Source organism: Neopelma chrysocephalum, unplaced genomic scaffold, assembly GCF_003984885.1.
Source record: "Neopelma chrysocephalum unplaced genomic scaffold, ASM398488v2 Primary Assembly neopelma1_102, whole genome shotgun sequence".
Lineage (NCBI taxonomy): Eukaryota > Metazoa > Chordata > Aves > Passeriformes > Pipridae > Neopelma > Neopelma chrysocephalum.
In genome coordinates, this window is record NW_020897765.1 from 1,763,709 (window position 1) to 1,788,838 (window position 25,130).

Below are 25,130 nucleotides of genomic sequence, written 5' to 3' on the forward strand. Positions count from 1 at the left end.
ACCTTCAAATGAGGCTGTATCTGTAAGAGAAATAGAAGTCACCCATCTGAATGATTTGAGAGACTTTAGGTTCTTGTTTAGTTAGGTTTCGTTCTCAATTATCAATGTATCATTTTACAATACAGTAGTGTAACTGCAGTGATATCATATAGATAGGTTTGTGTTTTTGAAATGCCTTTTCATACCTTTAGTTTTGTTAAATTTTGTAATATTTGCAGTGTTGTAGGGCACTATTACATACAATATGTTATTGAAGTCTATGAATTTTAAATAATTATTTTTTATTTATTTAAAAAAAGATGGATTTGATGCATTGCTGCATTTCTCTCTCCAGTCTTACTTCTGTTTCTTGCAGTGGTTAGCTTGCAAATTGTTGGAAATTAATAGACACCAGTCTGTTTGTGTAGCAAGTCTTTGAAGTTCCTGCTAAACTTCTTGGAATTTCTGATGAGAGTCCAGCAATATTTACAGCATTGTATCTTTAAGCAAGACTGAAGAGATGAACCAAGACTAAAGTGAGGAGAGACTCTTGTGTGCAGAACAGTACCTTGACTCTTAAAAAAAATGGGAATGGTTATTGTGCAGAGGAGCTAGAAAAATGAAATTATTTTGAGACTAAGACTAAATCTAAGGGAGGTGAAACTAGAGAGCTACGTTCTGTCCTTCACTGAAAAATGTAAAGTTAAATGACTTGTTAGTTACTATGGTGTGGTGAGCGTTAGATGCACCTGTTTCGGTGTATTCTACTTCTACTCTGAAGGAATATTGAACATTTGGAAGTCAAGTGTGAATGTCAGTTGGATGTTAAATTTACCAAGTACTAAAATCTTATGTTAAACACTGAGGTTTTGGGGAAAGACTACAGAAATAAAAAATCAATTTATTTTTAATATTTCTGAACCTCCGTTGTGTCTTGTGGGTAGATCAAGGTCCTGCCCTTACACTCTTGAACTTCAAGGCCACCTGTTTTGTAATACATTAGCCTCATTCTGAGCACCATTATTCTAGAAACTGAGAAAACTGATTCTATAACTAATGCAAATTTAATGTTGTGATGTAAATTATAGCTATTCATATCTCTTTTGTATAAGAAGTGATGCACAGTCTGCAGTCTGTGGGTGGGAAAATGAACAATTTGTAGTTCTTGTAGACTTTAACTGTTGTTGTGCAGCACAAGTTTTGTTTTATAATTTGAATGTAATGTTATAGTTACATATGAATTACTTATGTGGAAACTGGATTTATTCCAGTGCTGATATCGTAAAATGAGGGAATGAGTTGGGGAACAAATAAAGTTCAGCTACCACTCTATGTAGTTTAAACAAAACAAAAAACAATCTGGCAGAGATTTAGGAGAGCCATAATTTTATCAAATCCATGTTTGTGTCTTTGGATTTTTTTGTGTTGTCGTTCCTGCCCCTGCTTTTCTTTTTTTTTTTTTTTAGGGTATTGAAACCTAACTTGAGTCAATGGAAGTGTCTGCTTGTATAACACATACTGTGGTGTGGACTAGCTACACACTTATCACCACACAGCATGGCTCAAAGAAATGGTAGGTGAGAACAGACTATTTTGCATTCTTTAAAGGAAGATTTAAGCCATTCTAGTCTTTTTTTGTGTCATCAAATAGATGACAAAAGATACATATTTTAAAGTGTATCTTGTTCAAAAGATGCTATAAAAATAGGAGGGGAAAAAAAGCTGCTTAAAAAGGAAGTAACCAGACAGCTCTTAAGACTAAATCTCTCAAGGTGACCTAGAGCATAGTGAAGGAGATGGAGATCGATTGTGAAACAGAGTGCCAGTGTGTGCCATCTAGCAGAATTACAAGAGAGCAGAAGAACCTGGGTAGTATGAAGGAGACAACTGGAAGCAAGACAACTGCCTTCAAAGCAAACAAAAAAAAAGAACAGAAGGAATGTTCAAATGTGTTAAAATCATGAGTCTAGTAGTCTAAATGTACAAACACAGTGAAAAGTTTGTGGTTAACAAAATTCATCAAAACTGATAATGCTTTCTTCCTACAGATCAGAATAGTTTCACACTGCCTACAGGAATTGCTGATGATCGGGATGTAAATGGAGCACATACAATAGATACAACCTTTGCAGGGAAATTAAATTGTCTTTGTTCATTAGGGAGGAAACTGAAGTGTTTCAGTTTCTGAACTTTTCTTTGTGGGGAATTCCTTAGCTGGTGGGTCTAACACAGTAGAGGCAGGAGAAGAGTTCGTGGATGTAGCTGATAATGTGATCAGTAGCAAAGTATGAGGACAGGGTAGTATTCACTCTGGTTCTAAAAAACTGAAAATAGCAGAATTGCTGATGGCATGTACATTCTTGTATAACTCTACTGTCATGCCAGGAGTATAGAGAATGGCAGGTATGATGCCAGAATTTAGGTAAGGGAGATTGAAGCACTTGCAAGTGCTGGAAACAGTCCAGTTAGTAGTGTTATTTATGCAGCTATCCACTACTTCTTATAGTCTCTGCCTGGGAAAAGTCAGTGTGACTTTTGTAAGAAAACCTGTCTTGCAAGCTTGTGAAGACTTGCAAGGGTCAATAACCATGTTTATAAGACTGATTCAGGTTTATCTAATTTCCTAGTGAATTTTGAGAGGGTCCCTCACTACTTTTAAAGGAAGTTAGTAAGCCATAGCATAAGATGGGAAGGCTTTTGTGTCGATAAATAGTTTCTTAAACTATAAAGAACATAGGGTAGAAGTAAATGCTTGTCTGTATCAGTAGAAAAATTCACTTGTAGGCAAGACAAACTGTGGGAATCTAACATGTTGCTAAATTACTTGGAAAAACCCTGGTGACCAGTGGGGAAGAAAGCTTACTGCTGATGTTAAATTATTTGGGATAGTAACAGTGGGGTACAGCTGCAAAGAGCCACAGAACTCATGTGACTGAATTTCCAGTGTTGTTATTTGTCAGGGTAGCTACCTGAGGAGAGCAGCCCCAGTTTGCATAAAGTGGTGGATGCTAAACTGGCCATAACCACGCAGGAGCAAGGTCTTAGTATTGTGTCATCATTCAATAGGAGTCAAACAAGCAATTGTCAATTACTAGAGGAGGAATCAAGAGTAAACTAGAAAAGGTTGCTGTGCTACTGTGTAAATCCAGCTTTCATTCACATTTTGAATGCTTTGTATGGTCCCCTCCAGCTAAAAGGTATAGTAGAGCTTAAAGCTCAGTTGAGAGCAAGAGGGATGATCCAAGATATGGAACAACTTTGATGTATATAGTTGATTAAGTGTCAGAAATTGTCAGGATGGAAAAAAGATGCTTGAAGGAGACAAGTCTCAAATGTCATGAATAAACCGAGGACTGGGTAGGAAGTGATTTCTGCCTTTTTCCATGAAAGATGTAGAAGCCGAGTTCAAAACCACCAAGTAGTTCTTCATGCAGCAAATTTGAGGCTTTAGAAGATTAAGCTAACAATATTTATTTCATCTTTGGTCACAAATCATTGTGATGTACTGTAGACTTGCTGGCTATGTTGCAAGAGAAGGACTGCATTTTAAACTGTCGAGGTGATAGACATCTACTTTGTCAATGACGAGTTATTGCTGCTACTCCAGTTCAAAATTATTGCATATTGTCTGTGTTAGTTTTTAAACAATTACAGCACAGTAGAAACTTAATTGATGCTAATGATTTTGCTGTAGTGAATTTGAAACCAATCCAAAGATAATGCTACCTTTGCTTTTAATGTTTTTCTTTTGCTTGCCCTAAAGGCTTTCCTAGCTAATTAGGTAAAGTTGGGTTATGTGTTTCATATTTGTTAATCAAATAATCTAAATAAAAATAGTACTGATTGAGAAATGTTTTGATTTGTAGTTACTTGTACAAGTTCACATAGAGGGTGCTACTCTGATAAAGCTTAGTGTTCTCTTCATCATTTTAAGCTGTGAGACTTTGGTTTTATATTAGACACTGTACAAAAGGTTGATCACTCTGAGGGAGGTAACTGATAATCAAGACCTATGTTTATTCTTTGCTTTACCGTCTAGTCTTGGTGCTTTCAGTTGTCCATCTGAATAGTTGAAGTGATGACCCTTCTAAAGGGGACAGCTGGAGGGAAAGCTCTGCTGAAGATTTCATTGTAAGAAGTAAATCTTGCTCTTGTCCTCAACATACCACCTCAACTAAAATTGAAGATTACTTCATTAAAGATTGCTTCCAAACACAGGGATTTTACAGTTGATGAGTTTCAAAACTTCACCTGGAGTGCTTTGTCATCCAAGAGTGGTAGTGCCTGCTTCCATGGACCACTGGCTTCCTTTGGCATATATGTATTTGTGCTGCTCTTGTAGTTTCATCTCATTCTGGTTTTTGAAAATGTGACTAAAATCTGGTCTTGCATGGAGTAATATCATTCACTTTGTGTGTTGAGATGTATAAGAATGAGATGTAATTTTAATTTTTTCCTACAGCTTTTAGGAGATGAATAAAGCACAAAATTATGAGAAGTGACCTTTTATCAAACTCAGAAGCTGCCACTTGTTCTGTTTGAATTTTAATGAAAAAATGTAATGATGAAGTGAAATAAAGGCACTACAATGAGAGGTCAGAGGTGAAAACTATGTAGTCTTTTTACAGTATCTAACAAAACTAGTAAAACTGCTTTGATACTTTTACTTAGGCTTTAACAGGATTTGAGCAGTTACTAAGGTGACTTTATGACATAGAACATCCAAGTATTAAAAGAAATCAATTAATGACTACTTACCTACTTCTCTATAATATGTGATGTGCAGTTAAAGGCTTTCTGTTCAGTGTACTCTTTATTTATGTGAAAGGTTTTTTTAATTATTTAGAATATTTTAATTTAAAAAAGGCTTTCAAATGCCAGCATGAAGTTTAAATGCCTTGCATTCATTATGTTCGTGGTGGACTTGTAGTTTCTGGATAGTTTGTGATCAGATTCTCTTGCCCTCTTATCATAAAGCAGATCTTATGTGCTCTGTAAAACTATAATTTTAAATAGCTTAGACTGAGCTTACAAGAAAAGATGACTTGGAAAACTAGTAATTGATATTGCTGGAAATTAGACATACTTCTTGATATAAAACCTCTTAAATCTCATTGATATGGCCATATGCATTCTCAGTTATAAATAAATTTCCATGTATTGTCAGCAGTCTGTCACCCTAGTTGCTGTGCCTGAGAGAGAATGAAAATGTACTTAAGTTTTTTCCTTTATGTGGTAACTTTTCCCTATTTTTGTGTTTCTTATTGTTTCATTTGAAATTCAAGCAAGTTGCCTACACACTGCGGCACGATAGTCTGAACATATTCTGTCATCTTTGGTTTGCCCTGTAATTTTGCCTTTTAGGGTCTGTTTCTGTGAGCGAGCATTCTGTGTCAGAAGTTGTACTGATGAGTCTACAAATGGAAACTGAGACAATGCTTTTACTTTTCATTAGTCAACTTGAATCATCTAAATGTACAAAAGGAAAATTTGACTTCTGTCTTCCTTGACTACCTGTCAGTAAAGGGAATTGTTCCTGACACATCAGGGCCACCAAAGGCATCAGTTGAATCTTTGAGCTGCTCGGCATCAGGCTTCATGGATGTGGACAGCATTGGTTCTGTTCCTTGATGAAGTGGCATCACAACGTGTTATTGAAATGTGCAAAACTGTTACATTTAGTGGTCCTGAAAAAATACTGTCTGCATTGTTAGACTTCTAATCTGTAGTTTGATTTGAGGATATTTAGGGTGTGTTTTGGGGTCATAAGAGATTCATCCCTTGCTCTTGCCCCTTAATGCATACTCTAAAGCAGTTAATTTATGGTTGTAGAACACCTTTGCCTCATGCAGGTTTACTGTGATGTGTTGTTGGCTGAACACGTTTCTGTTCTCTGTTGTAAATTGCTTTAAGGATTCAAAGTATATAAAAGAACTTGGGCTACAGTTCAAACTCCAGTAGTTTACTAATATGCTGATGCATCTTGTTAGGTCCAGTAAGATGAAGTGTTTATAATCACTTAAGTATAGGCTTCTACACATACAAGACTTAATTTTATTCTCCATTTGCTTCTACCTATCTCTTGCATTCATGCAGGAAGAAAAAACAAGAAAGTAGAATCTTCTTTAAAGATAGATATCCAGTCTCAAATTTTAGCAACACCTTCAGGAGGTGCTAAACTCTTGAAAATCCATAAGGTTACCAACATTTTCTGGTTAGGAAATCCTTTCTTTGCAAAATTGGTCCAATCATTAACTATCATTCTTGAAAACTCTGTTGAACTCCTGTGTTGGACTTAATTCTGCTACTCTGAAGGAAAAACATTCTAGTGTAGATTTATTTATCATAATCAAAAAAAGGTGAAAGGGAGTAACTTGTGTATATAGTCTTATCTGATGAGTTCTCCAGAAGGATCATAAGCTTAATTTTATTTAATAGTACTGGATTGGGTAGAATACACTCACTGGATGGTGGCTAAAGGGCATGGGAGAAGATATTGCAAGACTGATTCCCCAGCCTGATTTTATGTCTACAAATTCTTTCACTTGAGAGTTGAATTAGTATTTCCCCTTAATGTTTTGCAGCCTAAATACAGCAGTAACAGCTGTCAGTGCCTCCCCCCCTAAAATTAAGAATACATCTGCCTTGTCTAGAGGCAAAATCAAACTACGAAGCATCAAAAATAAAATGTAAGAGCTCTGTAATGCCTTGAAACTTTCTTAAAATGCATAAAGGCAGATGTAAGAGGCAGGTGAGCTGAGATGCTGATCTAAGAAGAGCCTCTCCTCTCCAAGAGTGGGATCTGCCCTCCATGCCACTGACTTCAACAGAGAGTGCCCGTCCAGTTTTCCAGATGGATGAAGTGTTCAGATGGTTGCTTTCAGTTTTTGGAGAGTGCATTAAATGCATGTATGACATGTCTAGGTACCAGTGTTCATAGTGTAGGGACTTGAACCATATGCCATGAGAAAATACATCACAAGGTCTCACCTCTTCCATCCTACTTCTGGCTGCACCAGCAGCTGCTGAGCAGATTGCTTTGGCTGCTGAATTTAATGGAGACCAACAACAAACTACCCATTGCTGCCTTTCTCCTGCCCTTCATTTCTTCCTCCCCCCCACTTACAAAAAAACAACTGTCCCCAACAACCATATTTCTAGAGGGTGATTTGAAGTAATCTGAGCGATTTCACATGAAGGGGAGGGGGAAGTGGGATGTGACATGACACTTTTCCTCTTCCATCCATCCCCTTCTCTCAAACTACAAAGCAGTAAGCAGTAGTACCTACTTGTGTTGTTTTGAGAGTCAGAATTAATCCTGCTGTATCCAGCTAATTATTGAATGCATGAGACAAGTGTGGCTGGAAGTGCAGGCTTTTTCGTAGTGGAGAGACTGAGTAGCAAAAGACAAAAGAGGCTGTTTGAAAATAAACAGACCAGTTTTTAAATAAGCATTTCTTTAAAACCTGGAAGAAAATTGTTCCTCCCTTTAATTTCACTTCATGTTCCTACTACCTACAAAGCAGCATCAGCTGGTGAGTTCCATCCGAAAAATGTGAAAGACTAAATATCAACAGGGCAATCACTGCCAGTTCCCACTTACATGAAAGTAAGACCTGGGGAAAAAATGAAAACTCATTCAGAGACGGTTTATAGCTTCAAACTCCTGTGGGTTATATATATGGGCTTCTTTCTGCAAGCGTGTGGACTGGACCTTTTAACTTGGGTCTTATGTAAAAACAGATGCCAACAGTGGTCATAGAAACTGGAACTTTACAATAAGGCTTTTTATAAATAAGCAGAAGGTACTAAATTCACACCAGTGTTACTGCACCCTAAAATTCAATAGTAACAGGTTTTTCTAAGTTATTGGAGCAAGTAAGGATTTTATGTGTATTGTATGTAGTGGGTTTTTTTTTAAATATCTTTGGAATAGTGGAAACAATTTTGTTTTCTTGGAGGGGGGGAGAAGGCTTTATCTTGCTTTTTCAAGACAGTAACCCTTTTATCCTCTTGCAGCTATACCATTTTAGATACCTACCAAGAGAAGATTGTACAAAACAGATGGTAGGGGTAAGTGCTTACAGTAAAACAACAGGAAAATAAACGGCAGCAAGCAATGGTTGTTGGTTTGTCCAGGATTTGCTATGGGTTTGTTTTGGCAGGTCTGTATTCACTTGATTGCCAACACTGCCTCGGTCTTTCTAACAATAGTTGCCATCAGCTTTAATGTGTACCAGTAAAGTCTGAGCTTTTAATATTAACAAAATCTTCTTGAACGTGTTAATAATCTCACTTTCATTTTCGAATAGGAAAATGAAGAGTGTGCTAAGAACGTCAAGGTGGCTTATTTTCTCTGATGAATTTATACTCCCATTTAACATGTATTGACCATTACTGGAGATAAATACAGTAAGAACTGAAATGACAGAAAAATAGTGATTCTTATGAGAAGGTGTACTATGGCTTCCCTATGGAACAAGCCATGGTTTGACTGAAGCGAAGTAGAAAGCATTGTTATAGAATCAGATATCTAAGGCTTTATCTAGTTTCCAGTTAAATCAATAAGACTAACTGATCCTAATGGAGTTCTGATTCTCACTCTGTCCATTTGCTGATGGCTTTGGGAACGCAAGGGACTTGATTTTTCTCCTAACTCAATGTAAAAATTATTTCTGGCACTCCCCTGTCATCCCAGATCTGACTCTGCTGCCAAATGGACTATTAGCAGCTTTGTCTGGACCCAGAGTTTGGACTGCAAAAGCAAAATGTGGCTTGGATGTGTGTTTGCTTTATCTGAAGCAGAGATGTGAAGGTACATCCCTGCTTCACGTTCCCCCCATGGCTGCCACCAGCCTGGGGAAGGTGGGTGCTCTATCCAGCCTCTTTAAATCTGGTGCTCATCACATCTCCCCACCTAGGCACAGGAATTTGTCCTAGTACTTCAGGAAGTGAAATGTATGGTTAAGGATAAAAATAGCAAAAATAAAGATTTTTGCCTAGGGTTTCAAAAGCAATGACTTTTGGAGAAGACAAACTTCTCTTTAAAAGGAGATGCCAATGAAGGCATCACCTAATGCCTTTATGCTAATAATTTACTCAAGCAAGCAGTCATCTCTTACACAGTATGGTTGAAACTCCTTTTTAAAATGTTTTTTGTGTGGTTTTTTTAGTGTTAAATTGACTTAATAGGCAACACTGTCACAGTCTTTTTCTAAAGTTGAAAGTGTTAGTGCCAGTAGCTACAGGAGTTGAAATTTTAAGTATTGTAAGGTATTATTTTCTCATATTTTAAAGATCAGAATATTAAACTGGAAATAAAAGCTCATTTGCAGCGAATACCTTGATTCAGCCTTTAGACTGTTAAAATTAGCTTTGCCTGGCAGAGGCCTATTTGTAGGTGTTGAGAGGCTGGGGTTTGTTTTTTTAATTTAAGCTTATTTAGCTCAGTAATTTAAAATTACAAGAGTATTCCTTTCTTATTCCACATGTGAATAAAACTGAGGTATGAGAGAGTGAAATATGCTATCTCCAAAATCTTGAAAGATAGTGATTAAAAGTAACCATGTTCGGTAGCAAAGCACAGATAACTTAAATTTGCTAAAGCCATTAGTCAGGACTGTTGGAGGAGTTATCTTTAGCCAGTTTCCATTTTAAAACTATTTTTCAGTAAGCTATACAAATTCTGAATTAAAAAGCTGCTTTTTGGTAACAGTGGTCAACCATCATTTTCTAATATACTGAAAAGCCAGGGAAATCTTTTGTTTCGTTGCATTCTACAGGTTTACATGTGTGCTTGCATGTACCCTATTATACAGCAAAACACAAAAAAATAAAATGAATACAGCGGAAAGTATATTTAGTCAATGGTAAATGAAAATGATAGAGCTCAAGCATTAAGATTAATATGTTTTATATAAATCAAGGGATTTTTGACGTAGTTGATGCATCCCTTCAGGTTGTACCCATTCTGTTTTACACAACTGTAGTCTTCTGTTCTGAAATATGCTCTTCCTCTGACCTCCTGCTGCTTTATTACTGAACAGGCTTCAAGATTACAAGTGGTTAGGTGTGATATCACAAATATGGTTTTCAGCTTGAGATAGTGCATATATACTACTGAGGATTTAGATGCAGAGGCAAAAGGAGAAAAACCAAGATGTGTTGTGTTTTGTGTCTCCTTTCTGTAGCAAAACTAGACCACAGAAAAGCTTGAAGATATCTTAGAAACTTAATCCTTTAAGCGTATGTAGGCCATATATGGCCAAATATAAGGACAGGGAGAAAGGGAAGCTGCACCTCATTCTAGAAAATAACCTTCTTTTTTTCTTGCTAAAAAGCAAGGACTTAACAGTATTTAATACTTCTGCAGAACCAAAAATACTCATGTTACTATGTAAGTATGTAAATATGGTTTATGAACGTAGCTAATTATTCATGGTTGATGAACATAGCTAATTCTTATTTGTTTGTCATCACTATGACTGAAAAATGAGAAGAAAAAAGTAATCCAAAATTCTCTTAACAAAACCATCAGACGTTGTTCTGTACAACACTGTGAAAGTTTTGTTTTTCATTTCCTCATATTAATAAAGTATTTTATTAAAAAATCTGAAAGATGACAGAGCTGGTTTATCAAACAACCTGCACCAGGCTCAAGACTTGCTGCCTCTGTTGAAAGAGAATTCACACTTTTGCAATGGTTATTCAGTACAGGTGTTTGGTCTGCAGATAGAGCAGGACTTCTGCTAACCACTGCAGGTCAGGTCTACGTGCTGCTGCACAAGCCAGAGTTTAACTACTTAAATCTAGGGGAAGTAACTGGTGCAAACTGGTTTGTGGTGGTGGGGTTTGATATATTCAATTCCCATCAGCTGTGTATTTTAATCCATGTGCATTAGAACCTAAAAACCAGAAGTTCTAAGTTGTTTTGTCAGTGCTCATAGACCAGGTGTTTCTGAATAGAAATTTTACATCTTAACATTAGTGTCATAGTCTGTTTTATTTTCTTAGCTGAGTTTTACTGTAAAATTCTTGTCCATGCAGGGTAGTTGTTATGATAGCATCTGACTCAAGTTTTAGAATGGGGGATGGGGTTGTTTCCTGTAAGTAGAGAAGGGTCAGACTGTACCGTGGTTCTATTTAGGATTATAATCACTTTACACTGCAATTTTCCATTTTGGACTGGAGGATTACAGTTCTGTATGGTTGCCTTTAAAGCATTTCAATCTTATCTTGAGGTATTAAAAGAAATTTGATCTTCACATTTTTCTTACAATTTTGATTAAAATAATACTGCAGGACTTTTAAATGGATCATAAATAACAGCTGTAACAACTGTATCATGCCTCTCTTTTTAAATGCTTTTTGTAAATGATGACTATTTAGAAAAACACCCTTCTGTGACAGGTAAATTAGAAGAAATCTAGCTTACAGACCAGCACTTAAATATTTTAACATGTAAATTAGTCTAGATCCTATAGCTGCCTCTGTAGTGATGGAGAAAGAGCAGAAACCAGACCAGCCTGGTGGTGTTTATGTAGCCTCAGAGCACTGTGTGTGACAGTTAATGACACCATGTTCCTCCCGAGATGGGAATGGCTAGTACAGATCCTGCGACAATGAAAAAACATCTTTGTGTGAGTAGGCAATTGAAGATTTCATGGAAGAATTCAAACTGACAATAATTTCCATTGAACTCTCATTCTAAACCCCAAATATTGAGGCCCCAGAGGAAACAATAGTGAGCCAGTTGTAGCATAACCTTTACTCAATAAGTTACTTGTTTTTTAGAATACAGTGCTTTGTTTACAAGTTTCTGTGAAAACTTAACATAGGGAATATGAAATTCAGAGCTAAATAGCTTGTAGAAATGGAAATGGAATAGAACATCAGTTACTGCTTGCTCAGAGAATGAATGCTGTCCTTTAGGACAGTGTGTTTCTGCACTAAATAGCAAATAACACAGGTTCCTGCAGCAGGAATTGGTGCAGCTGTGGCCATGCGTGGGATTTCAGACTTTCCTAATCAAATAGTCTTTACTCATATGATATACCTCAGTGAGCAGGTCAGTTTGCAATCCTAGTAATGGCCTGAATTTATGCTCTCTATCCCAACCATCTCTTATAATAATAATAATAAAGAATAAAAAAAGAATGCTAGTAATTGTTCTGATACCTGGTTGTGTGAATTAGGTGAACGATAAGGGGTTTTTTTTGTTGTTTTATAAGCATCTCTGAGATAAAGATTGCTTAGCAGCGAACACCTGAGAAAAATTTTCTACATAGCTCTCTTGGTGCTAGAAACAGCACTCAATTTCTGTTTTTACTGTTTCTTTGGGGGTTAAAAATGTTCTTTAACCAAGTTGTATATCTCAGTAATGATGTTATCTGCCCTGCTTTCTCCTTCCTTATGAAGCTTTATCATTATAATAGTTTTTGTGTGAAGTTGGGGGGAAAAAATGAGTGTGTTAATTTGTTTGTCTGAAGATTTTCTGCCAGAAAATAATGCATGTTGAGAAAAATTATGTAAATGACAAAGGATATTGTTACCACTACCAGCAGTAGATGTTTTAGGGCTGAATTTTCTTTCCCAAGAAAGACCTCATTCATTAGTTGTAGTTTGTGTTGTAGCAGGAGTAGGAGGTGCTCCATTGCTTGAGAGCTGAATACTTGTACCTTCATCTGATTAATCCTTTGTATTAATCCTTCTTTATATTCTCTGATACATTTGAGATAACATGGTGTTTTAATTCATTGCAGGTAGACCTCAGGAGCTTCAAGCTTCTGGGTTTCTTGTTGCCCATTGCTACTCTTCCATACATTTGTATCACAGTCTGTAAAAGTTGGTTTCTTTATATGATACAATAACCAGTAAAAAAATTTTTCAGTCATCTAGTTGCACAGAGTAAGTGGAGCCTCCAAAAACAAAATGTGGAATGCTGGAGCATGTTGATACTGCTATAAGCTGCTAGTGAGCTGTAAACTTAAAAAAAAAAAAAAAAAAAAAAACCAAAAAAAAACAGGCAAGGGTCCTTAAAATGATAATCTTCTGCATTTTTTCTGTAGAAGTGTTTGAAAAATGTGATGGTTTGATCAAGCACCAGAACAAACAAAATACAAATACAAAATCTGTTTTTATGGGTTGAAGGAGTACCAAAAATAACAAATTCAGTAGTATCAATGAAAAAATCTTACACAAGCACCGTTATCTTCCTAAGACATATCAAGTCATTCCCATTGTGGTGGTGTGCTCTTTTAAATTATGTGCATCCTTGTCAGAGCAGCATCTACAGCTGATCTGACAACAAGTGGTTAGCAATTAAATGAATCCTTTGATTTCTACCGTGCTGTCAGCTGATGATAGTTGGCATGAAACAGAGCAGGGATTCTTGTGGTATTGTGTGATCTCTACAGCTCAGGATTGTGCAGAGGGGAAGAAAAATGCTCCTTTTCATTCTGGTATCATGCAGTATGTGATCAGAGCAGCATAGTCTGCTTCTGTTAGCCTACGCTCATCTCTGATGCTTTAAACAAAAGTCACTGCATCTCTCAGGTAATTTCTGAATATTGTCATTGTCCTTGTCAGGATTCACTTGCTGTAGCAGGACTAGCTGCAAGAGAGTGGCAAGGCAGGTGGCAGTGGTCCTGAGTGTTCCAAAACACTCCCAGCAGCTTGCAGTGCTTGGTGGTGTGGGAGTTAATCTCCCAAAACTGCCCTTATCCAGCAGCCTCGAAAAAGCTGCACGAAGAAGCTGCACAAGCCACCGCATTTTCCTTGTCATCAGTACTGTAGGAGGAACAGTATTTGTAGTCAGCTTAGAGTTTTGGAAAATGGTGCTTTCTCCCCTAGAATAACAAAAGATCGGTCAGACTGGTAGCCCACAGGCACAGTAACTGCTGCTGTGTGATGTTGTGCTCACTGGTAACTCAGCCAGAGATGGGATGGGGGTGAGCTCTGAAAAGCCTGGGATACCAAACCACAGTAGGGATGGTGCTTCAGGAATGAATAAAGGGATTTCCTCCATGTGGAAGAAATGATTCATGTAATGAACAGTCAGCTTCTTACATTTAATGTGCCTAGTTTCCTCATCAACAGTTACTCGGTAAGACAGGACAGAAAACAACTCTGTAGTATTTTGTTATATTGCCTGCTCTAAATTTCATAAACTGCACTTCAATATGAATCTATTAAAATCTGTAAAATACAGTTTTTCTAGATCTTCAGTTTCTTATTTATCAGGCACCTGAAAGTTTGAAAGTGTATATTGAGTGAAATATAGTCAAACTCTACAGTCTTGCACTACATCTCCTCTAGTCCTAATCTGTAGTCAAGGACACAGGGAGAATATTTTGTGGTGTGATTTTACTATTCATATTTTTAGATATATCTTCATTACTTTGAAATCTTTGGGATAATTAGTAAAGCTTGGCACTTCTTATTTTTTAAGAAGAAGTCCTTAAACCTTTAATTCAGTCGTAGTACATGTTTTGCTGCAGCACCCTGTAGTTCTCAAAATGCACAGTAGGGATGTGTGAAAGTCAGGAGCTGGCAGAGTGCGTGCCAATATGTTCCAGTAGGTTTGCGCAAATGTTATCTTCTCTATCAATTCTGGGGGAAAAATGCTGATCTTGAATTCATGCTAGCTTTGTCTCTGATCTCCAAGAAATTTAGTGCAATTTGTATACATGAGAAACTCCTATTGAAAAGACAAAACAAGACTGAATTAAGTGAGAATAAAAAGACTTGTTAGAAAAGTCTACTCCAAGGTTCTTGCATCTGTTTGCAGTGATAATATTTATCATGAGAACAAAACTGTTGTGTAGTTTCAAGTTCTTGAGTTGGAGGGAGTGTTATTGTTTGTGGGTTTTTTAATGTGCTAAAATAATGAAATAACAATAGTTGAAGGCAGGCTCAACCCTTCTATTTTTGTCCTCATTCTTTTTGCTTTGAGATTAAGCCATCAGTGGAAGATAGCATCCAGCTCAAAGACTTCTCCTCACTTGGTTAGAGACTTCTAATACCCTTACGAATGCTGACAGTATTCTGACTAACAGTAGTGTGAGTGCTTGGACTACTCTGTTGCTACTGCTAGTAGTGTAAGTGCAAGAGCAATACTTAGGTCTGTGCTCCCTAAAAGTGCAATCTTTATGGCTGCTGGGGTGGGTTTTGTAGCCCAGGTGAGGCCTCTAAGTGGGCAGGGTTTCACTGCTGTGTGGGCGGGGCCTATTAAATATATACCTGTGTGAGCTCCTATTGCTTCTGTCTAGACCTAAGTAAAATTTCAGGTCTGATAAGGTTGAAATTACTTGCATATATGTTCCCAGCTTTGCAGCTTGCTTCCCACTTGCTGCTGGAGGAAACTTAAAAAACTTGCCTTGTGTTTCCATATCTTGTTGAGGATTGATTTGGATTGATTTATAAGATCTGAGCCAGCTGAGGGGCTTTTAGTGCATTTTATGTTTTCAAATTGGGGGTGGGTACTTTTAAACTAATTTTTAAGCTTTCAGAAAGATTAGTGCTATAATTAAATACAGGATTTCTCATAAGAATCCCTGATTTCATGGTATTTTTCAGGGAAATACAGGTAGCTTACTACTCAAGACTGTGCAGTTTCACACTGTTTGGTGTTAATGCTGCCTTTAAACAGACAGTGAGACATAACTTTAACAATATGTGATTTTCCTAGTACTAATCATGTATTATGGGTGTATGTAGGTAGTACAGTGGCAATTACTTCATGAATTAATATCAAACAATAAATGTGGTGGTTCATAAAGATTTTTATTTTACATCTTTCAAATAAGTAGAAATTATCTCAAGAGGTAAAGTAAAAAATTTAATAAACTATAGACTCCACGTACAGCGCTAAATACCCCTGTTTAAGCAAGTTATAGCGGGATTTGCTGCAAACATTTGTTTTTATTGGTAGTTTGTCTGGGGGTTTTTTGTGTTTTTATATTTTTTTTAGTATTGAGGAAAAGCATCATTGCATTTCTTGGTTAACTGAAGATATCCCACGATAATCAGATACTAGAACCTACTGCTAGTATAGCAATACAGGATAATATGAGAAAAATTAGTTTTATTAATTCAATCTTTGAAAGCTATAGCTAGATCTCATCAAATTACTGGAGCTTCAGAAAATTATATGGCATGTGCTGCGTCATTTGCTTATTTACAATCGTGGTCCAACAATTTAGACTGTCACAGTCATGTCCCATTGGTCTCCTGAAAAAGTTCCCCTCAGTTTGAGGCAAGACGCAGTTGCTTAGATCCAGTTGATAATTTGACATGAATGAATGAATGGAAAGCCTTGAAATGGACAGAAGGACTCTTGTGGGGTCATGCTGTGGACTGCTCAGGAGGAAATACTGTACAATAGAATAATATCCTGCTTAATTCACTGCTTGCCATCATGCCATGTATCATCCCATCCCTCTCTCTCGTGCTGGCTTTGGCAATGGTATGTTACAGTGGTGACCCATTTCAGCTAGTTAACCTACTGAAAGGAGAAGGAGGAATCGCAGTCCCTGTTCCTGTGGCTCAGCAAGAGCAGAGCACCTGCAGGAGACTGGCTGGGGCTGAGTGGGGAGTGAGGGGAGAAGCCTAGAGGGGGGATGCACTAGGATTGTCTTGGGCTCTTTGCAACTCTCCACCAAAAATTGCTTTGATATTAGGTACAGTAAATGATTTGTATGGAAAGTGGTTTTCAGGGATAAAGGGAATATTACTTGGGGGGGCCTTTTGTCCTTTCTTCTTACTGAGGCTTTACAATTTTTGTTGTTCAGCTTATAGAAAAGCAGTTAAATTTAATTCAGAAAGCAGCTGACTTAGCTGTTCCTTGCAATAATAAGATTTAGGTCAGAAAAGATTGGAACAAGAATAACACTGTTGAATTTGCAGTGCTTTACTTACAATGTAGGATTGCCGTTTTACTCATATTATTGCTCAGTCTTTTATTTCCCTTCCAAATCACTGTGTATGAAAGGCCAGGTAACCTTCTGTTGGTTTGTTTATTTAGAAACATACACGACTACAAAGATAGTTGGGCAGATGATTTGTCCAGAACAACTTGTAATTCCAAAAATAGCTGGTTTAGGTTGAGCGTCATGCTGATACCTTGGGGGTTGCCTGGATTTTTTTTTGCTTTCTTCCTTCCTACCATCGAGTTTCGCTCTCCTTCATTTATTCTCTTTCTACAGCTTTTGGCTTTTCTTCCCATTAACCTGTCAGTGTCAGTGGGTATTTCCATTAATCTTCTGTAGTTCAGATTCTGCAGCCTAGCCCTCAGTCTCTTGGCTACATGGGAAGACAAACACTGAGCATCTGATTCACCTTTTTATTTCGGTGTGTTTATGACGGAGCTCCACAGACATGATTGCAGATATTTTTTATCCACCAGCTTTGGGATAAAAAGTCAAGCAGGAGCTTATAACATGATGACTGTGCATCCTGTCTGGTGTCAGGGAACACCAGTCTGCTACATTTTGGCTAAGACAGTCATGGCTGTAATTATGTCAAACTCGGAAACACTAAGGTTCTCTTCAGCACTGCTTACCTGTCTGAACGCCGAAGACTCCAGTCAAAGGCACCTTTACTTTGAACATCTTGTCTTTAAAGAATCTGTCCTACCTTGCAGGTTCCATACAGTATTAGTTTGTCTTGAAATTGAATATTGACATCAGCATTAATTCTGTTATGCAAACAACAGAGGCTTTTTTCCCCCTTCTAGATGAAAGAATTGTTTTGTTCTTTCTGTTTTAAAGGCCTTGGCTTGTTTTATCATGAATCCAGTGTCTTGGTGTGGCATTTCATAGAAAGGGGAAGGCTACCCACAAAAAGCCTGCTGTTAAACTAGTTTAATCTGTTCTGCTTTCCTTAGTTACTGATGATTCAGCAGAAAACCAAGAGATTGTTGACATGCATTTAAAAAAGGTACCATCGAGATGAGTCCCCATTCTTGACTGCCAAAAAGCATTTGCAAGGAATCTTTTTTGTGATTGTAAACTTTTACACATTTTTCATAATAATTGCTTGCTCATCTTGATTATGCCCACAACCATGGATTTTTATGTCAGACCCAGTCAAAGGCTTCCTGCAGAACACAGTTTGAGAGGGAGGGGCAGAAGGAAATCAAGATGTTTGGACTTAAATGCTGCTTTACCCGAAGGCAGAGATCTTTACTGAAGCTGTAACACTGGGAGGTGAGTGACTGTGCATTGTGAACAGAGCATCCTCCTGTGATTGCCCTGGTCCTCTCAAAGAGCAAATCAAACCTGTAATCAGTTAATTATTTACATTGCACAGAGAAACTATATTTACTGTATTTTATCAGTTGCATTCTTCCTTTTCTGATAAGGTAGATTACTGCTTCTGGAGCTTGAATGTGTTTTGATTTTTCCAGAAAAAGAAAACAGTGGATATTTTTAGCACAAGGCGCTTTGCAGGTTGTTGTTCATCACCATGTTGCTAAATGGCTCCTCACCAGTGTGACAGCAGGTTTTTGCCTCTGTGCTCTTAGGATATATGTGTTGCTTTTTTTAAGAGCTGATCTAAGGCCTGTCAAATCCTTCCTAAAGGTATGGTTAAACACCTTCAGTTCATTAACCATTTCGCAGTGCTCCGGCTACAAATATTTTCATTCAGGCAGTGACAGATAAGAAAAGCACGAGTTCTCCTTGAATGGCAGCACTCTTCGTTTTTAGTAACTCAGATCTCTTAACTAATGAACAAAAAAAATCTCACTAAATCAAAATTGATGTGATTATAGGTTAAACAATACACCCAGGATTTTATATTTAAAGTGTTTAGAAGCCTTTCTAAAATTACAGCAAAAGTAGGGGCAAATTACTGCATGAAATAGAAAGATTTCGCATGAAAATTACACATGGTAATAATTATACACTAATCAAAGAATTCCACATGAGGTGGAAAGTCTTCTGGCATGGTTAAGACTTCAGAAAAGAGTAAATAGTTTTTGGCAGTATAAATATGTTTGCTAGTTGCTTTTTCCAGTCTAGGATTCTTTTGCTAATTACTTTATTTTTTTTCCCTACCTATCCTATTATTAAAAAAGAGTTAATCCATGGCTAGTTGTAAAATACTGTTTTAAGACTTCAGGAAACATAATACACTTATTTAAAAAGAGAACAGATCTCAAACTAATTACAATGTAAATGACTAATAATTCAGATGTAGACTTGGAACCAGGAAAATATTTTTTGTCAATAGCACTGCATATTTCACATTCAAAGGTGTTGACAAGGCACATGCTTATGTATAAAAATCACATCAAATGAAGTTTAAGAAACCAAAACTAAGGCTTTTTACTTTCTCATCTTCTTCCTTCCTTCTCTTCCCCCTCCTCAGCCTGCCGTGAGAATTACTATTAGTTCAAAGCACTTGCATAGGTCTAGTCCTTGCAAAAAGAGCAGCTGCTCACGGGCCTTTTGCTTGTTCTGGTTTGAGTTTTTTCTCCTGGCACCTTTGCATGTCCCCTTTGCTGTTTGCTCGTGTGACTATCTGTATTTATATTCTCTGCGAGGTAAAATGTATTTTGCATAAGAGTCAACAATCTTTATCCTTGGTCTTCAAAAATTGTTCATACTACATAATAGTTCCCAGTAAGTAGGTGCTTTGCAAATATTTGAATAGCAGAGTAGCAAAGGAATGATAAGTGAAATCCTGTGTGCTTCCACAGTAGAGATGTCTAGAGCTGAACTAGTCACACTCAACTCCACTTGGAATTGAAGCGCCCCTTTCTCTGCTCTAAGGGCATAACATCTTATGGCCTGTTTTAAACACTTCACCATGACAATATCATTCTGGACTCAGTTTATGGTTGACTAGATCTCCACCATGATAAGTGCCCTGAGCCTTATGCCTCATCTCATGGTATTTCCATGGTCAGTTGAATTTTGCTCAATTAATGGTTGCAGAAATTACTTACAACTTTAATTATTGCATTGAATCCTAAGGCAGCCTACAGTTAAATCCTTCAATAATGTAATTTCTGCCTGGGGAAGACCAAAGTTTGTTGAAGGAGGATAGAGGAAGGAAAGTGAAGCCAGTGAGAAATTTGTAGGTGTTTTCTGCATTTCCTGTAAATCAGGAGTATTAAAGGCTGATTTTGGAGCAGATAAAGAAGAGAGGAGGTTAAGAGGATGCTAACTTAACTTGGTGTGAACACTTCAGGCGCTTCATGGTCACGGTATAGCTGTCAGCTAGTAACATCCTCTGGCAGGTTGGATCCTGGATTTCATTTACACTTGTGAATGGAAAATGTTTGATAGTAACTGAAAAAGCAACCAGTCTGACCGGTAAGTAGATGCTAGTGAAGTATCTCGTTGTTGTTTTGAGTGTGGGGTGCTTCTTTTTTAGTGAAAGCACCCAAGTAAACCGCCTTGGAAGCACCTCCACCTCAGCTAGTGAATGCCAGATTTGCTTTTGGTTTTACTGCTTGCCCGGAGGCGTTAATGTAAGCAGGGCGCTTAAGCGTACTGTTAAAAAGCACTTTGTGGCCAAATTCAGCCTGCTATTCAGATACATTAGTAGCATAAGGAAAGAAGGCAATCTGCAACTCTTAGTAAAGTAAAAAGCAAGTTACATAATTTTTCTTTGTTGAAACAATCTACTTAATGTTTTAAATATTATTTTCCTCTTTATTGCACCAAATGCCTCCAATATACTTTTAAAGTGTTAACAACAAAGTGCATGCTTTAAGGATAAATTAAACTTGTGTTTTTCCCAAGGTTCTATAAAACAACAAAGGTAGTAATTTGTGAACTCAGAAACAGTTTTCCTTTAAGCACCCTCCTTTCAAAGAATCTGCTACAAAAAATATTAAAATGATCAATTGTATAAAGATGGGATAGATGCCATTAAAGAGGCACATAAGCATTTCAATAATTTTACTGCAAATACATTTCTTTGAGTGGAGCCTTAAGTCCTCCTTGTGGGATGGACTTTTTACTTTTTTCAGGGCACTCATTAAAACAGAGCTGAAATGTTTGGTGTGCTGAGATGGTCTCAGGAGCTGAAAGAGAGTTATTGCAGTGATACTAGTTTAAAAAATTGTTCCTTTTTTTCGAAAACAAAGAAAACTGAAAGCTGATGACAGTTTGTGGGTTAGAGGTTCTGAAAGGGAAATTGGACAACAGTTATTTTCATATCGCTCTCCAGCATTTGCTCTATCAGGAGATTCTTTAAATAGCAAAATTCGTACTTTCTAAAGTTCAGGTTGTTCCTGTTTTATGTCACTGGCCTTCAATTACTTTCTTGGGCTGTAAGAGCCATATCTTTTATAGAAAAAACATGTCTTGCACAGTACCAGTAGTCAACAGTAAATTCATCATTTAATGCTAGCTTATTTACATCTGTTGTGGATTTTTATTTTGACTGTAACTTAGAGAGATCTCAATGACAATTAATACTACTTCAGTTTGAAAAATGACTTAAATAAATCTCTGCTGGTAAGGTTTTTCTTCATGTTCAAACCTCAGTCAGAAACATCGTCTAGCTAGTTCTTGGAAGCACAGACTTTCCAAAATTGAACACGGTTCAGTGGGAGCTGTTTAACTTGGATGTTCCTGAAATCCAGGCGAGGAGTACTCTAAAGTAGGCACCCAAAAATACATGGAAGGCTGAGTGCAGAAGACCCAGGTGCACAAGCAGAGTTGATAGACAAGAGTTGTTTTGTGTTTTCAATTTGCTTGTGAAACTACTCCTTCCAAAACGGCTTGTACCAATGTCTCCGGCTCTCATGAGATGAAATAAGCTACAATGGCAGAAGTGTAACTTTTTGCTGGCATAAATTAGACTCATTTTGTGGTTTACTGGTGACACTATCAAGTGCAGAGCTAGCTCTAACTGCATTACAACCTGAATAAAACTAATAATTTTCAGATGGTAAATGAAAGTAAAATAATATGAGGATACAGTATTCTTTATATACAATTTTCATGTATTCTAAAACCTCAAAAGAAGTAACTCAAATGCCTTCCTGACTGGTACCAGTCCTTAATTCCACCTTACTGTTGAGGAAATTTGGCTGCTTTCCTTGTGGGATTCATCAGAACTAGTCATACTCTCTTTGACATGTTTTATTTCATTAAGGAGTCACTGAGAAACAAAACCTCTGCTTCTACAGAGAGGGATAAATTATCTGAATTCTTTGTGCATACCTATATATGGGTCCCTCTAGAACCTATTTGCACAGCAGGTGTTGCTCAGGGGCCCTTGTGTTGGAGGAAATGGAGGAGATTTCCTCTTAGGCAATGGAACAAATATGGAACAAAATACTTATTCTTGCTTCTAGATCTTTCAGTCCTGTGTCTGGTAAGCGCAATCAGTGCTACAGTTAGAGAGATCACAGTATGACAGCATCTGTTTATCCATCATTCAGTATTTTAAGAGATTAGTACAAGGCTATTCTTAGCACTGGCAGATAGATGGTATGTTATTTTAGAATGTGTATTTATTTAGTGTTTTCTTTGATGGTATCTGTGTTAGTGTTTGAGGTCACTTGAACCAGCCAGGGCTGTATGAGTCATCTTTATCCCATTAAGTTTACACACTGTGGTCCAAAACATTTCTTTTTTACCTCTTTTTTTTTCTTTTTTTTTCCATGGATTATGACCCTAGAAAAACAACACATTCTTGTATTCTGCCAAGTGCAGCTCTCCTCAAAATTGGCTTTAGTTGATCTGTCTTGCCTTCTGGGCTTATCTACTACTAGGCAGTAGAAGTGGGAGGGAGACAATACAGAAAGCCCTAAAACAAAAAGATGTACTTGCAGTGCTGGCAACCTTCCTGTGTTTGAAGCCTGCAAAGATGTCTTCAACATAAGGAAAACAGAGATGAGAATTGGAAAGATAATCTTCCTAGATGAAAAGTTCAGCAGAGCTTTTGGTTGCACTGCTGCTTGAATTCGAATTTCAGATTCGTGATATGTTTGTGATATAAAGTTTGTTGGCTGATAAAGAGTTTATTGATGGTCATACGTAACTGCAACTGTAAGCCTAGGCAGAGACTATTTGTTTGTTGCTTCAAACTTTGAAGCTCTACAAACCTAGACTTAAGTTTTTCTTTTTATACTTTGAGTCACTGCAGTAAATGTTTTTTCTTTGAGTCACTACAGTAAATGTTTTTTTTTTCTTATACCTGGGTGTCCAAGATAGGATACTTCTGGTTTGTATTTGATAAATATATAAAATTTGTTATGAGTTTTCTTTTGTATTGAGGCAGTAAATTCATCTGGTAAAGATGTGTAAATGTTGAAAACCTGTCATACAGACTTGAATTAAAGAAGGAAAATATTTTAAGACAAAAAGAAATCTAATGCTTTTCTTTTAAATAATGTGTACTTTTTCAGTCTTGTTGATGCTTAGGCGTGGCAGTTCTTAGCAAGTGTTGAGGATTATTCCATTTTCTTGATGACTGCTTAGCAATTGTAGATATCCTTGCTGTGAAAAAATAAAATTCTGTTTGCTTGGGAATTAGAGAAATCTCATCCATTCAGGTTCCAAAAGGTAGCATGAGATAAAAAACATGTCAAGGCTCTCCTTAAAGTGAACTACAGAGCTGAGGCAGAAGACTGTAGTGAATTTTAAACAGAAGTTTAAATTTAAATGAAGCTTAAATTGATAAGCAACTGATCTTTGTTAATATGTATCTGATTTTAATTCTGTTTTGCATTTAATGAAGTCAGTACTATCTTGAAGTAGGAAGGTCCACTGTATGCCCATCTCTGAAGATTCTTGACAGTGGGCTGGCAGGCAAGGGTTTGTTTTTTAACAGAGATCCTTTTTTAAATCCTCTTTGTCAAGCTCCATCTGATAAATTGCGAAGCAATGCACTAAACCAGCATTCTTTTTCCTAAGTTAAATAAAGCAACCTTAAATATCCTGGATACACAAAGTGGAAAATAAGTTAATCAAACCAAGTTACATATACTTGATATCGTAATATTTTTTTTAAACAAAGGAAATGTTATCTGAAGACTATAATCAGTTCAACTCACAAACATGCCTTCAAATTTCTAAAGTAGATCTCATCTTCCATAACATTTTCTAATTAGGGAACCAGAAAAGGAAAACAAATAGTTTTTGCTTTTTTGACTCCTGGTTGGTTTCTCAACTCTGAATGACCTATCTGTTCAACTCTGTTAGCTGAAATGAAGAAAATATTCTGCCTGCACCTGAAAAACAAATTGGTTACCCAAAGCTGGTTTTGCAGTTCCGTAAACTCTGAGGTTTTTTAAATACTTAGATGTTGGGAGCAAAAAGAAATGTCAAAATCGGTTTGTGTGCAGGAAGTTCGGTCATTAGTGCTGATTACTGTTATTTCTCATTTTGTGTTGTGTTTTACAAGCATTGAAGTTAAAACTTCATTTAAATTTCAAAATTACTTTTTTGGATGAATTTTTATTCACTTCGTAATAATCACATCTAAGACTGCAGGCAGCGCTCCCCATTTGAGGGGCTTTAGCTCGTATTCCAAACACTTAAGACAGTCCAAACACTTAAGGAATTGCAGAAGGCAACATTTCTCTGCTACCTTCACTCCCCTGCATCCTTGCAGTGAGCAGGTTTGGCAAGTCATCCAAATGAGCAAAAATCCTTTTATGGCAGGTTTAGTTTGGGTTTTAGCTCTGCTTTGTCAAACAACTGACCACACACCCATGTAGGTCAGAAGAGGAAAAATTTTGGTGCCAAAGCAGGCAAAAATGGAGAAGATAGAAGTGTTGCTTCTGGGGGTGATGGTGGCAACGCTGTCTTGTTTGAAGCTTGGACCTCTGTATGTTTTTCTGGAAGCACCTGTGGCTCATTGAACCTGTTTTCCTCTTCAGTCCTTTCTTGTAACTAGGTAGAGGTGTATCTTCTAGATTTCTTGGAAAATACCCCAGTATTAATTGTGCATTTTCAGTCAAATTTGTACAAAATCATAAATGCTTTTATAAATAATGGGAGGGGATATCAAGTACAAGAAAAAAAACCCTGCGCTTACAAGCTTGAAGTAGATATTTTTAAATCCATCCTGGGTTTTGTATGCTTCCTGATGGATTAAAAGCGACAAGCACAATCCTTAACTTGTGCATGTGAACTTCCCTCTGATTCCTGGTGGCTTGGAGGGCCACCACCTCACACCTG

The 25,130-nt window shown here is 37.1% G+C and overlaps 1 protein-coding gene across 3 annotated transcripts in view; it reads left to right on the forward strand.

The window, feature by feature from the left end:
- The window catches only part of PIP4K2A (phosphatidylinositol-5-phosphate 4-kinase type 2 alpha), a 108,831-nt gene that overhangs the window by 18,414 nt on the left and 65,287 nt on the right, over positions 1-25,130 (forward strand). The window contains exon 2 of one of the 3 annotated variants that reach the window (XM_027695638.1): positions 1,446-1,552. The exons of the other annotated variants lie outside the window; for them this stretch is intronic. Coding sequence (XP_027551439.1) covers positions 1,550-1,552 — 3 coding nt within the window. The 5' untranslated portion in view covers positions 1,446-1,549. The remainder of the gene's footprint in view (positions 1-1,445; positions 1,553-25,130) is intronic. 3 annotated transcript variants of the gene reach the window in all.